Below are 15268 nucleotides of genomic sequence, written 5' to 3' on the forward strand. Positions count from 1 at the left end.
GTCAATTAGGGGCTACCTTCTTTTGAGGTTTCCCTGTAAATGTGTGGTAAAATTTCAATCGACAAAATATGTCGTCTTTGAACCTGCCCAGCTAACAGCGTTTTTAACATCTAAGAATAAACAGGGGTAGATGATTCTGTCTTGAAATAATAAATTAGAACCGACAAATTAAGGTATCATGCAAGCTATTTCTTTAATGTTATTTCATAATATAAATGTTAATTCCATTGTGAATCCTCTTGAATCCATATAGAGGACTTGAGCAAATATGGCAAAAATATTTTTTCTTGGTTAAACTTATATTACTACTACTACTTAACATTTCTAAAGCGCTACTAGGGTTACGCAGCGCTGTACAATTTAACATGGAAGGACTGTCCCTGCTCAAGGAGCTTACAATCTGTGCTGATATTTTCTTTTCTGTACAAGTTGTATACTTAAAATTATTAATAAATCTATTAAAAAAAAAAAAAAAAGCAACATATGTACCTATAAAATGCTACCCAGAAAGCTCAACTACTCAGAGGCAGAAATAATCTTGCAAATATATGCATGCAAAAATACAGTTTCCATCCCCACTTGCCCATTTTCCAACCCCAGAACACTTTTATGGCTTTGTAATTTATACTTGCCAATAGTAGTCCTTCAATATTTCTTGCATTTTGACTTGATCAATTATGATGTAGATCAATTAAGGTCATTATTTTAATGATACCAATGAGTTAGTTGACTAATTCAGTAACACTAATTAGCTGAAGCTATATGTTTGTACGTACATTATTCCACTTTGTTTTTGCAGTTCCTTTTACTTTGAGGGTGGGGTGGTCACAGGGAAGCCAGGATCATGATAAAGTAGAGGAATAGTATTTTACACAACAGGGGATGAGCAATATTGGACGTCTTGTGCATTTTAATTATTTTAGGAATCATGTCAAAGGTTTTGCTGAAATCTATAAGTACAAAATGTCCAACGCTGTCCTTCAATCCAACTCTTGTATCACCCACTCAAAAGAAATTAGATTCATCTGACAAGACTTACTTTCTAATAAACCCGTGCTGTCTCTGGTCCTGCGATCTATTGGATTTCAGAAACGGAACTATCTGTCTACAGTTACCACAGAAGCCAGACTAAGCAGACTGTAGTTTACAACCTCCTCCTTGACAAGATTTAATTTACATAGACATAACATGAAGAAAGCTGGTGCCAGTCAGGTTCCCACCCCTGTGGGCCAGCACTTTACAAGCCCAGAACACTGCACCAGTGATTTCACAGTAAGAATCCTGAAAGGTAACTTTAAAACAATACAGGAACGTAGGACCTTTGAAGTCAGAATGATTTGAATATTTTGACGCCCGACAGGACTTAACGAGGATCTAGGTTTTCTAGCCCATTAAAAACCATAAAGTTATATTTCTCTGTTTATCACCCTCCTCTCACCTACCCACACTCATCCTGTTAGACTATCAATGAAATGCTTTGATGTCCCCATGCATACCTTCTACCCACCCCCTCCCCCACCCTGCTAGACTGTCAATGAAATGCTTGGATGTTTCACTTATACTATCAGCTACCACATTTGGTTATTTCCAATCTGACGAAGAAGGGCAACCTTCGAAAGCTAATCAAGAAATGTAGTTATGTCCAATAAAAAAGGTATCATCTTATTTTCTTTTCCATGGTTTATTTTGTTTGATTTCTATTGATAACACTTTTGGTGGAAAGGGACCGCTCCCAGCTCTAAAGAAGAACTGAAAAGGTCAGACAACGGAGCTGCCAGAACTTCCTAAAGTTCTTCATTACCCTTAGATATATTCCATTCCATCCTATTTCTTTGTCTAGCTTTAGTTTAGTTAGCATCTCTCTTCAAAATCATTTGAGGTCTGTCTTCTGTGGTCTTGCTTCCAACCCTTCATCTGTGAACACAGAATTGAAATTTGACCTTTCTCGTTATCGGCTTCTACATATTCTTCCCCTTCACCCTTGAATGTCGCAGTTCCACCTTTGCACTTCCTCATATCACTAACATACCAGAAATGTGTTGTGACACCCCCAATTTACCGTATTGGCTATATTTTCTTTCATTTGCATCTTTGCTTTCCTGACTACTTTAATTTTTTTTATTTGTTACATTTGTATCCCATATTTTCCCACCTATTTGCAGGCACAATGTGGCTTGCATAGTACCGTTAGGCATTTGCCCAGTCGGTTGATAACAAATACAAAGTTGTATAGTGATCGAATGAGGTATATGTGGGGGCCGAAGGGATGAAGGTTGTGTGTTGTCCAGTACGATCATTAGTCATGTTGTGCTTTTGGGCGAGGAGGTTTATGTAGGGTCGTTGGGGTAGGCCTTTTTGAAGAGGTTGGTTTTTAGTGATTTCCTGAAGTTCATGTGGTCATGGATTGTTTTCACAGCTTTTGGGAGGCCATTCCATAGTTGTGTGCTTATGTAGGAGAAGCCGGATGCATAGGTTGTTTTGTATTTCAGTCCTTTGCAATTTGGGTAGTGTAGGTTTAGGTATGATCTTGCAGACCCGACTCTGTTTCTTGTTGGTAGATCTATGAGGTCTGTCATGTATCCTGGGACTATGCCATATATGATTTTGTGGACTAGAGTGCAGATTTTGAAGATGATCCGTTCTTTGATTTGGAAACTACTTTAGTAGTTTATATTGGCTTTTTCAGTTGTTTGTTTTCCTCTGTAATCTCTTTTAGTTTATGAAGCCTTAACTATTTTCTTACCTTTTCAGCTAGGTCTCTTGAGATCCACATCGGCCTCCTTTTTCTCTTACATTTACAAATGATCAATATCTGAAGTAAAGCTTAATTCTTATCCTCTTTAGCATAGATAGGGAATAATACAAAATTTCAGTGTTATGTTTGAGGAAAATTTTAGTAAATTGAAGCAAGAGTACAGCAGTTGGCTCATGAGTACAGCAGTTGGCTCATGAGTACAGCAGTTGGCTCATGAGTACAGCAGTTGGCTCATCTTTATAAGGGGAGATTTGTTAGATTTCCAAGTCTGATATAATGCATGCTAAGCCACTCTGGGCTTTCCCTCATCCATATATATCTGAAGATTTATTATTTAAGTCTAGGAGTCGAACTGGAAGCAAAATTATATATTTTAACATCTGCTCCCTCCCTAGCTAGCATGCTAAGGTTGACAAATCCTTGTTTAGATATTAAAAGGGCAATGGTGTCTTACTGTACAGTTCTGGCAAGGCAGGCTAAACTGATAGGAAGTGTGTTTATGAGAGATTAAATGTTAGGATGTTTAAATTAGTTCTGTGACCAGACCTTCTATACTTTTCATCAATCTTAAAATAGCATTTGACTTTTGGGGCTATGATAGTGATTGGTTGCTGTATAGAGATACTTGAACACTGTTTTTTTTTTTAGGTTCAACTTTGGGTTTATTCCCATATAATAGGGTTAACAAAAAGGATAAACATGGTTAAAAGAAAAAGAACTGGAGGAAGTAGTGCTTTCTCTGGATGCAGAGAGAGGCCCAAAATCCATTCTTTTGTGAAAATTCCTTCAGAAAGCTTTCAAAAGAGCATAATGGGCCTATCTATCGTAGAGTAAAGAAACTTAAACATTGTTCCATTAACATTTACCTCCATTCTCCTCAAAATTTGAATTAGAGGGTCTTGTTTTTGGACTCTGTTGCTTCTTCGTTTCGACTTATTCCTAGATTTTCATTTCTAGGCCTTACATATAGTTCTCCTTTATCTTAATATATTTTGTCTATCCTTATGGGATGAGAAGGAGAGCAAATGCTCAGTGGTAGAAAGAAGGGACAAAATTGATCATGCCTGTCACCAGAATCTTTTTTCAGTCTTCTCCTTGTTTTGTTCATACATATATCAAAGGATACATGTACCTATAGAGTTCACAGCACAGCTAGTCCCTGATGTACTTAGCCATTCTAGCTACTGTGATGTAAGAATAATGGTTAGTAAGACAGATTTGAATAGCATAAAACCAAGCATTCCTTGTCAGCAGTAGACAAATCCAGAGACTTGAGTTATGACCATCTACTAACAGGTGGAGATAAGAGAGTACCAAACAACTCTGCCACATAGGATGGTATGATCCTTGATCAGTCAGTATTCTTTGTCTCCATCAGGTGGTGGACAGTCTCTAAAAAGCTCCTGCTTTCTTCTGTTTTTGTGGCTCCTGTTCCAGGTTCCCTGGTTCAGTTGACCTTGGGGGTGTGTAGGCCAGTTGAGGTGCCTGACCTGGGGTTCACCTGGTGGTGCCAGGTCCCTCCCCTGCCATTTCCTTCCTCCTCCTCCTCCTCCTCCTCACAGAATGTTGGGAAAGGAAATTCTGGAGCAGAGCATATTTCTGCTTGTGGCATTTTGGAGGACGGGGGGTATCTCTGCGCTCCTGTGGTTGTTTGGATTCAGCCACCTGATTGGAGTCAGAAGGCCTATGGGTTCTAATAAAGCCAGCAAAATTGAGTATGAACTTTAATTCTTTGTTTCTGTTGGGTTTGTGCTGTTCAGGTTAGTGCACCTGTGGTAGTACACAATTTCTTTTTGAGCAGTCTCTGTGGGGGTTTTCCCGTGTTTTTTGGGACAGTACCATTGGGCCAGAATGCGAGCAATTTTGGCACACTTTAAATTTTTTTTTACAGTATCTCTTCAGTTGGTAGCATCCATTTTGGTCACAGGCTGCAATAATGGATTGCTCTCTCCTTTTTTTTGTCTTATCAGCTTTTGGGCCGTTGTAGTGCAGATGCCATTTTTTGTCTGCCTTTGTGGTTTCAGGTCTTGGCTCCTTCTCGCATGGCAAATTCCTGCATAGAAGAAGCCTGGAACTTGCTGCTCCCAGGTCACTCTCTGCTTCTTGGCTGCCCTTTCATCCTTCTCTTCAGCAGCCTTCTCCAGGCTACTCTTCCCAGCTGAATTTGTCTGCAGCTCGCTTCTCTTGCAGAGACCTTGGCTATGCTGGCGTGGGCTGTCCTCTTTTCCTGGGGAAGGGGGGGGGGGAGTGTATTTCCTTCTTGCCTCAAGCTAAGGGGCAGTGTCTCCTCATGGATGCCTGACCTGCTCTTCACTGGCTACATAGGCAACCTTTGGATTGTGCCCGCGCTTGCAGGAGCGTTTATTTCAGGTATTGGATTACAGGGTTCCTTTTTTTTTTTTGGTAGCTGCAGCTCTATGCCACTTTTAGACAGTTTTTTCTCCTTCCTAATGCTTGACCATTTTTCTCCTCTCTGCTGTGGGGGTGGCTGGTGGCTCATGTCTGCATGAGCATCTAGTGGTGCACTGCTGCAGTGGCTGCTTTTGGGGCATATCTGCATCCCGTCATGGCCTTGCTAAGGAGGCGATTCCATGCGGCATAGGAAGCGTTAGACTCCTGGTTGTCCGCCATGTTTTTCAGTCTCTTTCGGTATTGTCAGCCTTCAGCTCCCGAATGCATTTGCAGATGCAGACTTTGACTTCAGCATGTGGTGGCATTTCCACCTCTCACCTCTCTGCACCTTTAGCCACCTTGGTGCTGTTCCAGCATGAGCGATTGCCCTTCAGATTATTTAGTGCTTGTACTATTGGCCTTTGGTCTACTGTAGTCTTGTGGCTTGGAGTAGGTGCCAGGTGGGATGCCTCATGGGTGACTTAAAGGTTGCAGCCTTCTGTTTTTTTGTTGCTGATCAACCGAAGACAATATGTGGCACCATCACCGGCCTCTTCATGGCTGCTGTTCTGGCATCCTCCTGTTTGGGGCCTAGCAGACTGCCTGGCCTTGCTGCCCACTGCATATTGCCAGGTTTCGCTGTCTTGAGTACCCTCTCTCGGCTGGGCAGGTGGCGTGGTTGTGTCTTTTTGCATCTGCAGGCACTCCTTCACTGTTAGCAGCTCCAACTGTGTTGGCTTCCAGCAGTTCCTGTGGCCATTGTCGGCTTTTGCCTCACAGTGACAGTTTCAGCTGTCTGGCTAGCTCGTGGCTCTATCATAATTGTTCTCAATCTTTCTTCTGTTGTGACACTGACAATATTTATATGTGTGACACACTAAACTACAGTTTTCAGCTGAACAAAGGGAAAAACCCTATTTATCATTGAATTGTTGCTGAAAGGGAAATATAGATGCATTGGTGGTTACTGCTAGGGTGGAAGAGAGGGATGACCTGAAACATTTTCATTTGGGGCTAATGAAAGATGTAGGGACCAGTTATGGAGATGTCAAGTACCCAACTTCCTGGTTCTCAACTCTCCCCCAACCTGCAGCACACATGGTTGTTAAAAGCACAAGCATGCTGTTTGTCAAATTTTCAGTGACACACCTCCCATCTGTTGATGACAGAGAACAACTGCTCTATGGTATCAGTAGAATTCAGCTCTTTCATGGTTGTTGAGCCTTTTCCATTGGCATATGTGGAGTGCAGCTCCATCACTGTCTGTATAGCACGGTTTTCCCTTTCTTCATGCTGTGCTTCCTGCTATTTGGCTGTGGAGCATGGTTTTGGCTTCCTTTTGGCCACATCACCATATCTAGCGTGGTCCACTTATGTTTTGCAGGTCCCAGTCTCCATTCAGTTCTTTCTTGGGATACCATTCCCAGTTTCCACCCTATCGATTGGAACGGCTCCATATCTGAATGGGGAACAAACCTCTCCTTTTGTGTGTGTGTGTGAAACATAGCCCTAGTCCTGACTCTGAACATGAAAGCCTGTGTCTTTGGGGCACAGTTCCATTGCTGCTGCTTCTGTATCACTCCAGGACAGTTAGCTCTGTCTATGAAACACAACTTTCTTCTGGGTTTTGGGACACTGCTTCTTTTCTGCATGTATGCCTAACTCTTCTGAGCGCAAGGCAAGGTTTCATTGCAGGAAGTGGATTGCCCTTCTCTGGTTATGCCTTATAGCGTCATCCTTTTAGTTGTCCAAAGTTCTGTCTCTCTGGATGCATAGTTCAGTTCCATCTCTGATTTATGGAACTCTGCTCCTTGTCTGGCTCTAGGATGCAGCTCTGTTTTTGGATCTGGGCACAGCTGAAGTCGAGCACTTATTGCTTGGGCTTATGTTCTCTGCGCCTATCTCCTCTTCATTTCCTTCTATGAAGGTCTCCTACATGGTGCTTGTAATGCGTTTTCCAGATCTTGTCCGATTTAATGGTTGTGGCTAAGTCTCCAATGACCTATTACTGGCTAAATCCAGAGGTCAATATTCCATCCTCATTCTTCTTGATCTTTCCGCTGCTTTTGACAGTCGATCACAGCATACTTCTCGATACCCTGTCCTCACTTGGATTCCAGGGCTCTGTCCTTTCCTGGTTCTCTTCCTACCTCTCCCTCCGCACCTTTAGTGTTCACTCTGGTGGATCCTCTTCTACTTCTATCCCTCTGCCTGTCGGCGTACCTCAGGGTTCTGTTCTTGGTCCCCTCCTCTTTTCTATCTACACTTCTTCCCTTGGTTCATTAATCTCATCCCATGGCTTTTCCTACCATCTCTATGCTGATGACTCCCAAATCTACCTTTCTACCCCTGATATCTCACCTTGCATCCAAACCAAAGTTTCAGCGTGCTTGTCGGACATTGCTGCCTGGATGTCTCAACGCCACCTGAAATTAAATATGACCAAAACCGAGCTTCTCATTTCCTCCCCCAAACCCACCTCCCCGCTCCCCCCGTTTTCTATTTCTGTTGATGGCTCTCTCATTCTTCCTGTCTCCTCAGCTCGAAACCTTGGGGTCATCTTTGACTCTTCTCTCTCCTTCTCTGCTCATATCCAGCAGATTGCCAAGACCTGTCGTTTCTTTCTTTACAACATCCGTAAAATCCGCCCCTTTCTTTCCGAGCATCTACCAAAACCCTCATCCACACCCTTGTCACCTCTCGTTTAGACTACTGCAATCTGCTTCTTGCTGGCCTCCCACTTAGTCACCTCTCCAGTCGGTTCAAAACTCTGCTGCCCGTCTCATCTTCCGCCAGGGTCGCTTTACTCATACTACCCCTCTCCTCAAGACCCTTCACTGGCTCCCTATCCGTTTTCGCATCCTGTTCAAACTTCTTCTACTAACCTATAAATGTACTCACTCTGCTGCTCCCCAGTATCTCTCCACACTCGTCCTTCCCTACACCCCTTCCCGTGCACTCCGCTCCATGGATAAATCCTTCTTATCTGTTCCCTTCTCCACTACTGCCAACTCCAGACTTCGCGCCTTCTGTCTCGCTGCACCCTACGCCTGGAATAAACTTCCTGAGCCCCTACGTCTTGCCCCATCCTTGGCCACCTTTAAATCTAGACTGAAAGCCCACCTCTTTAACATTGCTTTTGACTCGTAACCACTTGCCTCCACCTACCCTCTTCTCTTCCTTCCCGTTCACATTAATTGATTTGATTTGCTTACTTTATTTATTTTTTGTCTATTAGATTGTAAGCTCTTTGAGCAGGGACCGTCTTTCTTCTATGTTTGTGCAGCGCTGCTTATGCCTTGTAGCGCTATAGAAATGCTAAATAGTAGTAGTAGTACTGAATGAGGAGTCTTCACCATTCATGGAGGTGGAAGTTCACCTGTCTGAATGTGTACAACAGCTTAATTGCTGTTCTATATCTAACTCTTGGATTTGTCTCATCCTTGTCATCTGTGACTTACTACTTGGTTAGGGAGACTGTTCTAGCTGGGGAGTGCACCTCTGGTGCTCTGTAATGCACAGCTCAACCCTTTCTATGCTAGTTGGCATCATATTTCAGCTCATTCTGTGACTGACTATAGGGTTCTGCTTGACTCAAGCCTTGGGCACAGTCTCATCCTATCCTGGTCCTCAGCCCTGTTGTGCGACAGAATCATCCCTGTCTTATGTCAGAGTTCTTCTGTGTGCCTTCATGCTCGAACTGGCTCCATGTCTGCATGGTCAGCATGACTCCAGCATGGCATTTTTTTTGCTTGGTTTAATCGCTAATTCGAAATCCTGACCATGTTCTGTGCAGATTCCTTATTTGTGTCTCGGAGTCGAGGGTGATTCTCTCAGCACAGTCTTTCATTGTTGCCTATGGAGGTCCGCATTTCCATTTCTATCAGTACAGTCTGCCACCTGGAGTATTGTGTTCAGTACTGGTCTCCGTATCTCAAAAAAGATATAGTAGAATTGGAAAAGGTACAGCGAAGGGCGACGAAAATGATAGTGGGGATGGGACGACTTTCCTATGAAGAGAGGCTGAGAAGGCTAGGGCTTTTCAGCTTGGAGAAGAGACGGCTGAGGGGAGATATGATAGAAGTGTATAAAATAATGAGTGGAATGGATCGGGTGGATGTGAAGCGACTGTTCACGCTATCCAAAAATACTAGGACTAGAGGGCATGAGTTGAAGCTACAGTGTGGTAAATTTAAAACGAATCGGAGAAAATTTTTCTTCACCCAACGTGTAATTAGACTCTGGAATTCATTGCCGGAGAACGTGGTACGGGCGGTTAGCTTGACGGAGTTTAAAAAGGGGTTAGATAGATTCCTAAAGGACAAGTCCATAGACCGCTATTAAATGGACTGGAAAAATTCCTCATTTTTAGGTATAACTTGTCTGGAATGTTTTTACGTTTGGGGAGCGTGCCAGGTGCCCTTGACCTGGATTGGCCACTGTCGGTGACAGGATGCTGGGCTAGATGGACCTTTGGTCTTTCCCAGTATGGCACTACTTATGTACTTATGTACTTATGTTGCCTATGGCGGTATCTGCATTTCCATTTCTATTACAGCCGTTGTTTCCTCCATTCTTTGGGAGGAAAATCATCCTAGGAGTTCCTATCTGTTGCTTTACATCACGGTACCTTCAAAGCACCAATGGATGTCGGTGTGTAGTCTCCCTTCCTGCTGTTGGTGGGCCCCTAGTTGGGGCAGTGCAGCCTCAAATGCAGCCATAGTTTGCTGGAGTCGAGCACTTATTGCTTGGGCTTATGTCCTCTGCGCCTATCTCCTCTTCATTTTCTTCTATGAAGGTCTCCTACATGGTGCTTGTAATGCGTTTTCCAGATCTTGTCCGATTTGATGGTTGTGGCTAAGTCTAAGGCATCCTTTTGGAGTGTTGGTGCTTTCTCTAGGTTGTCTGGTTCCCACCTTTATTACAAACTGATTTGCTACATCCCACAAGTCTCTAGATTCGTCTGCTGCTGATGAAAAAGAAGAAAAAAAATTTCTTAACCTGAAATTTTTCTTTCCTTTAGTCACAGCAAACAAATCCAGAGTCCCACCCTTTTGCAAGGTTGGTGCTATCAGTTCAGTCTGTTTCTCTGCTTAGGTTTCTTGATTTGGCTGCTTGTGCATAGTTTTGCTAGGTGAGATTTACACCTCATTTCTTTGAGCAGGGAGAAATGTTTGATTTATTAATCCTGCTTTTTACGATCAGTTACTTTGCCGCTATTTACAGGTGTTTTTTTCATCAATAGATCAGTGAAAGTAGCTTTTTATATATCTACAAATAGGGAACCTTAACACAATTTTGTCTATTTCTACAATTTAAGTGGAAGGTGAACAACATAGTATTTCTGAGGGGAACTTAGATTAATATCAAAGTAATTTGTATTGAAATATGATTATGCTTATTAAATATTTATTTTAAAACTTGATATTGTCAATCTTAATAAATTGCTAAAGTAATTTGTATTGAAATATGATTATGCTTATTAAATATTTATTTTAAAACTTGATATTGTCAATCTTAATAAATTGCTAAAGTAATTTGTATTGAAATATGATTATGCTTATTAAATATTTATTTTAAAACTTGATATTGTCAATCTTAATAAATTGCTAAAATAATTGCTGCTAAATTTATGGAATTGAATCATTTAGGGACTCAAGTAAAGAAGCAGTTTAATTTTGTACTTTGCAATTTTATTTTGAAAATAATGTTTTTTTTTTTTTCTTTTTTGTTTTTCATAGATTTTTGTGTTCTTTAGAAGTTGTCCATGGATCATTTTCAGGGAGCCTGGAAGACACTGAGCAATGGGTTTGGACTTAAGGATTCTGTCTTTGATGGACCTAATTGCATGTCTCCCACCATTGTGCAGCAGTTCGGCTATCAGCGTCGAGCGTCTGATGATGGAAAACTCGCAGATGCCTCCAAGACAAGTAGTACCATTCGGGTGTATTTACCTAACAAACAACGTACAGTGGTAGGTCCCAAAACCTTTGATTGATTATTAGTAAGCCATACATCAAACTTTAAAGACTTTATATTTGAACTGTATATTACCTATACTAAACAAAAAAACACGCCAGTCAAAATAGCCATGTTGTAAACCTAGGACATGTTCTGAGGGGTTTTCTCCTAAATACAGTATCACTTGGTGATTGGCTATTTTGACTGGCGTGTTGTTTTGTTTAGTATAGATTTACAGATTAATCACACCAGCTTATTCCTGCATTTATAAATTGTGTATATTACCTATGCCTGGGTTTGCTTTATGGAGATCACCACCATATATTGGTACAAAATAAGTACCCGAATATATGTAAACCCCTTTGAATGTAGTTGAAAAACCCCAGAAAGGCGGTATATCAAGTCCCATTTCCCTTTCCCCTTGTTGAGCTGTAGGATGTAAAGATGACATTTGCCAATTGAGCAAAAGTACTGCAGCTTATAGAATAAAATAAAAACTATATATGGGTGTGGTGCACCAATATAGGAGAACTTAGGATCAGCTAGATATACCTTCAGATGGTGGTCATCTATGCACTTTAAAACTAGATTGGAAAGCACATGTTGTCCATTGCTAGGTGTTGGTGAGAACGTTTGCCCATTGCAATTACTTCTGTCCCAGGCAGTCTATATGGGAGCATACAGCAACATCTGCTGCCTCCTTAGACTAAAGAGGCCTCTACTAGTTTTGTGTTCAGACAAGTATCTTTTTCCTTATCAAGCAGATGAATCCATTACAAATGGGTTGTGTCCACCTACCAGCAGGGGGAGATAGAGAGCACTGAAAACCATAGTGCCTCTTGACCAGCTAGCTCCATCTGCCTCTCAGTATTCTCTATCTCCTCAGCAGGGTTGGACGCAGCTTATTCAGCTCCTTCAGAAATCTGCCTGGGGTGGCTCCTGGGCTTTTGCCAGTTGTAGCAGGGGTGTTGTGGCTATTGCAGCTTCACTTTAAAGGCACATAGGTTAGCCCTTCCCCTGCCTTACCCTTCCTCCTATGTGGATGCAGGCATATTGGTTTGCCCTGTCCTTGCCTTTCCCACACTCTTCTATGTGGATGCAGGCACATTGGTTTGTCCTTTCCCTGCCTTTCCCACACTCTTCTATGTGGATGCAGGCACATTGGTTTGTCCTTTCCCTGCATTTCCCACACTCTTCTATGTGGATGCAGGCACATTGGTTCGTCCTTTCCCTGCATTTCCCACTCTCCAGGACCTCTGGAGTGCCTCTGTAGCTGTTGCCTCTAACTTTCCTCACAGTGTTGAAAAAAAAAAAAAAACGCGACGCGCTTGTTAGCGCTGCTATTCTGAGGCTTCCTTCTGTCTGTGCAGCGTGACCGGCGCTCTGTGACTCGGTCTGGTGAAGTAAGAGAGTCTTGTAGCTCCTCCGGGGAGGGCCCGCGATCGGGATGTTTTTGGCGCAAATCCGCCATTTTGAAATTTTTCGCAGGATGGCTGTGGAGGTTGTTAAGCGCTGTTCATGTTGTGGGAAGCGCAGATCCGCAGCGGGGCTCTGTAAATCGTGCTATGCAGATGTCAGGGCCGGCCAGAGCATGGCGAGCGATGTTTCTTCCCGCTCGGTGGAGCTGGCAGCGGGCGGCATCTTGGATGCGCCGCAGGGCTCGACCCCTGCAGGAGCGGAAGGGGTCTGAGGCGGTCGGGGAGCCTCGGATGGAGGCTACCAGAGGAGCTGCTTACCCCGGATTGGAACTGGGAGGCCAGGCTGAGCCTTTCTCCCCTGAGTTTGTGTTGCTTTTACATAAAGCGTTCATGTTAAAAAGAGCTCTGCCGCAGATGTCTGACTCTGCGTTGCTACCTGGTTCCCCTCCGGTGGAGACCGGCCCGGGATTGCCGTCAGGCATTTTTTTCCTCAGACGGTTGGCCGCAAGACAAGCGCAGAAGGGTAAATTCCCCCTTAGAGAGTGGCATACCCCTCTTCCCCCCCCCTCCCCCCGTGGTCGAGCTGTGGGGATTCTGAGGGGTCTGGCAGGCCTTCGTGGTCCGAAGAGCCAGAGGAAGGTGTAGGATTGCCACTGGATCCAGATGATCGCACTGCAGTTAGGATTTTCCACCGCGAGGAGCTGCCAGCGCTTATTTCTGATGCCTTACAGGCCCTCTCTATTGAAGATCCTGTGATGGGCGGCCTCCTCTGGTAATCCAAGGATGGCAAGCACTAAGAAGCCTCCTCAAGCCTTTCCTTTGCATGACTCCATCCAAGAGCTTATTTCAGCTCAATGGGCTGACCCTGAGGGGCCTTTGAAAGTTGCCAGGGCAATGGGGCACTTATACCCTCTCAGTGAGGAGCACTTGGCACGCTTGGCCGTGCCTAAAGTGGATGCCCAAGTCACGGCTGTGACAAAAAAGACTACCCTCCCAGTAGAGGGAGGGGTCACCCTGAAGGACATGCAGGACCGATGTCTGGAATCAGCAATCGGTCCTTTGAGATTTCAGTCCTAGCCTTAAGGGCATCTGTGTGCAGTTGTTATGCTGTTCGTGCCTGCCTCACTTGGTTGCAACAGGCAGTGGAACAGCCCGGGGATGGAGTGGAGCCCCTTGTGGAGGTGGCACCGCGGATGGAGTCAGCCTTGTCATTTTTTGTCTGACGCCCTCTATGACCTGGTCAGAGCTTCGGCTAAACAGATGGCTGTGGCGGTGGCAGCTCGCTGCCTTCTATGGCTACGACATTGGGCGGCTGACATGGCCTCTAAACAAAGGTGTTGAAATTGCCCTTCCAGGGCCTTCTATTTGGTTAGCAGTTGGAGAAAATTGTCAAGGGCCTGGGGGATGCTAAACCCCAGCGCTTACCCGAGGATAGGCTGCGGCCTTCTTCCAAGGGTCAGGCGGTTCCCTCCTCTTCCAGACCTCGCTTCCGTGAAGCTAGAAGGTACCGCCCGGGGCATTCTGCTGGGTTTACTTCACGCACCCACTTTCAGCAGAGGAACTCCTTTTGCTCGGACAAACGTTCCGCAGCAGCCAGCTCAAGGCCTGGAGTTCATGGACGACCCTCTCAATGATGGTGCGCCAGCCCACTCCTCGATTCCTGCAGTGGGAGGACGTCTTTCCCTCTTTCTCGAGGAATGGGTCAATTACCTCAGATCAGTGGGTTTTGAACCTGATCAGAGATGGCTACAGATTATTTATTTATGGGTTGCTTATACCCCACATTTTCCCACTAAATTAGAATTCAATGCCCCAGTGAGAGACGTGTTTGTGGAGTCCCGATGCGGCTCTGCCGTCAAACGGGCAGTGGTAGAGGAGACCTTGCAAGGTTTGTTGCACCTCGGGACGGTGGTCCCTGTGCCTCCCGCTAAGATCGGCTACGGTCGTTACTCCATTTATTTTGTGGTGCCACGAAAAGGAGGGTCTTTTCGGCCCATCCTCGACTTAAAGGAAGTCAACAAGTCACTAAGAGTGCGGCATTTTCGCATGGAAACCCTGCGCTCCGTCATTGCAGTGGTACAGCCAAGAGAGTTTCTCACGTCTCTGGACCTGAAAGAAGCTTACTTGCACATTCCTATTTGGCCCCCGCACCAATGGTTTCTCCTGTTTGCGGTGTTGGGAAAACATTTCCAGTTTCGGGCCTTGCATTTTGGCTCGCCACAGCTCCCCGAACCTTTTCCAAGGTAATGGTGGTAGCAGCTGCCTTTCTCAGGCGAGAGGGTATCCGGGTTACCCTTACCTCAACGACTGGCTCATCAGAGCAGACTCTGCAGAAGAGAGTCATCATGTAACAGCCAGAGTGGTCTCAGTACTTCAATCTCTGGGCTGGGCCGTCAATATACCCAAAGGTCACCTGACCCCTTCTCAATCTCTAGAATATTTGGGGGTCTGGTTCGACACAGCCTCAGGGTTTGTCTTTCTACCCGAGCAAAGGCGGTGCAAGCTTCAAAATCGGGTCCGTCTGCTCCTGAGGATGCCTCGCCCACGAGCTTGGGACATAGTCCAGCTGTTGGGGTCGATGACGGCCACCTTGGAAGTGGTGCCATGGGTGAGAGCGCACCTGAGACCTCTGCAGTGTTCCCTGCTTCAACAATGGTCTCCAATATCTCAGGATTACCAGCATAGATTCACGTGGCTCTCTGCGGCCCGGCTCAGTATGGAGTATGGCTCTGAAAGCATGCTG

At 44.6% G+C, this 15268-nt stretch overlaps 1 protein-coding gene across 2 annotated transcripts in view; it reads left to right on the forward strand.

Moving 5' to 3' along the window:
* Positions 1 to 15268, forward strand: part of RAF1 (Raf-1 proto-oncogene, serine/threonine kinase) — a 210864-nt gene that overhangs the window by 66903 nt on the left and 128693 nt on the right. For both annotated transcript variants that reach the window (XM_030205309.1, XM_030205308.1), the window contains exon 2: positions 10888 to 11120. In XM_030205309.1, the coding sequence (XP_030061169.1) occupies positions 10914 to 11120 (207 nt within the window). In that variant the 5' untranslated portion in view covers positions 10888 to 10913. The remainder of the gene's footprint in view (positions 1 to 10887; positions 11121 to 15268) is intronic.

The sequence above is a fragment of the Microcaecilia unicolor genome, chromosome 6 (genome assembly GCF_901765095.1).
Source record: "Microcaecilia unicolor chromosome 6, aMicUni1.1, whole genome shotgun sequence".
Taxonomy (NCBI): Eukaryota; Metazoa; Chordata; class Amphibia; order Gymnophiona; family Siphonopidae; genus Microcaecilia; species Microcaecilia unicolor.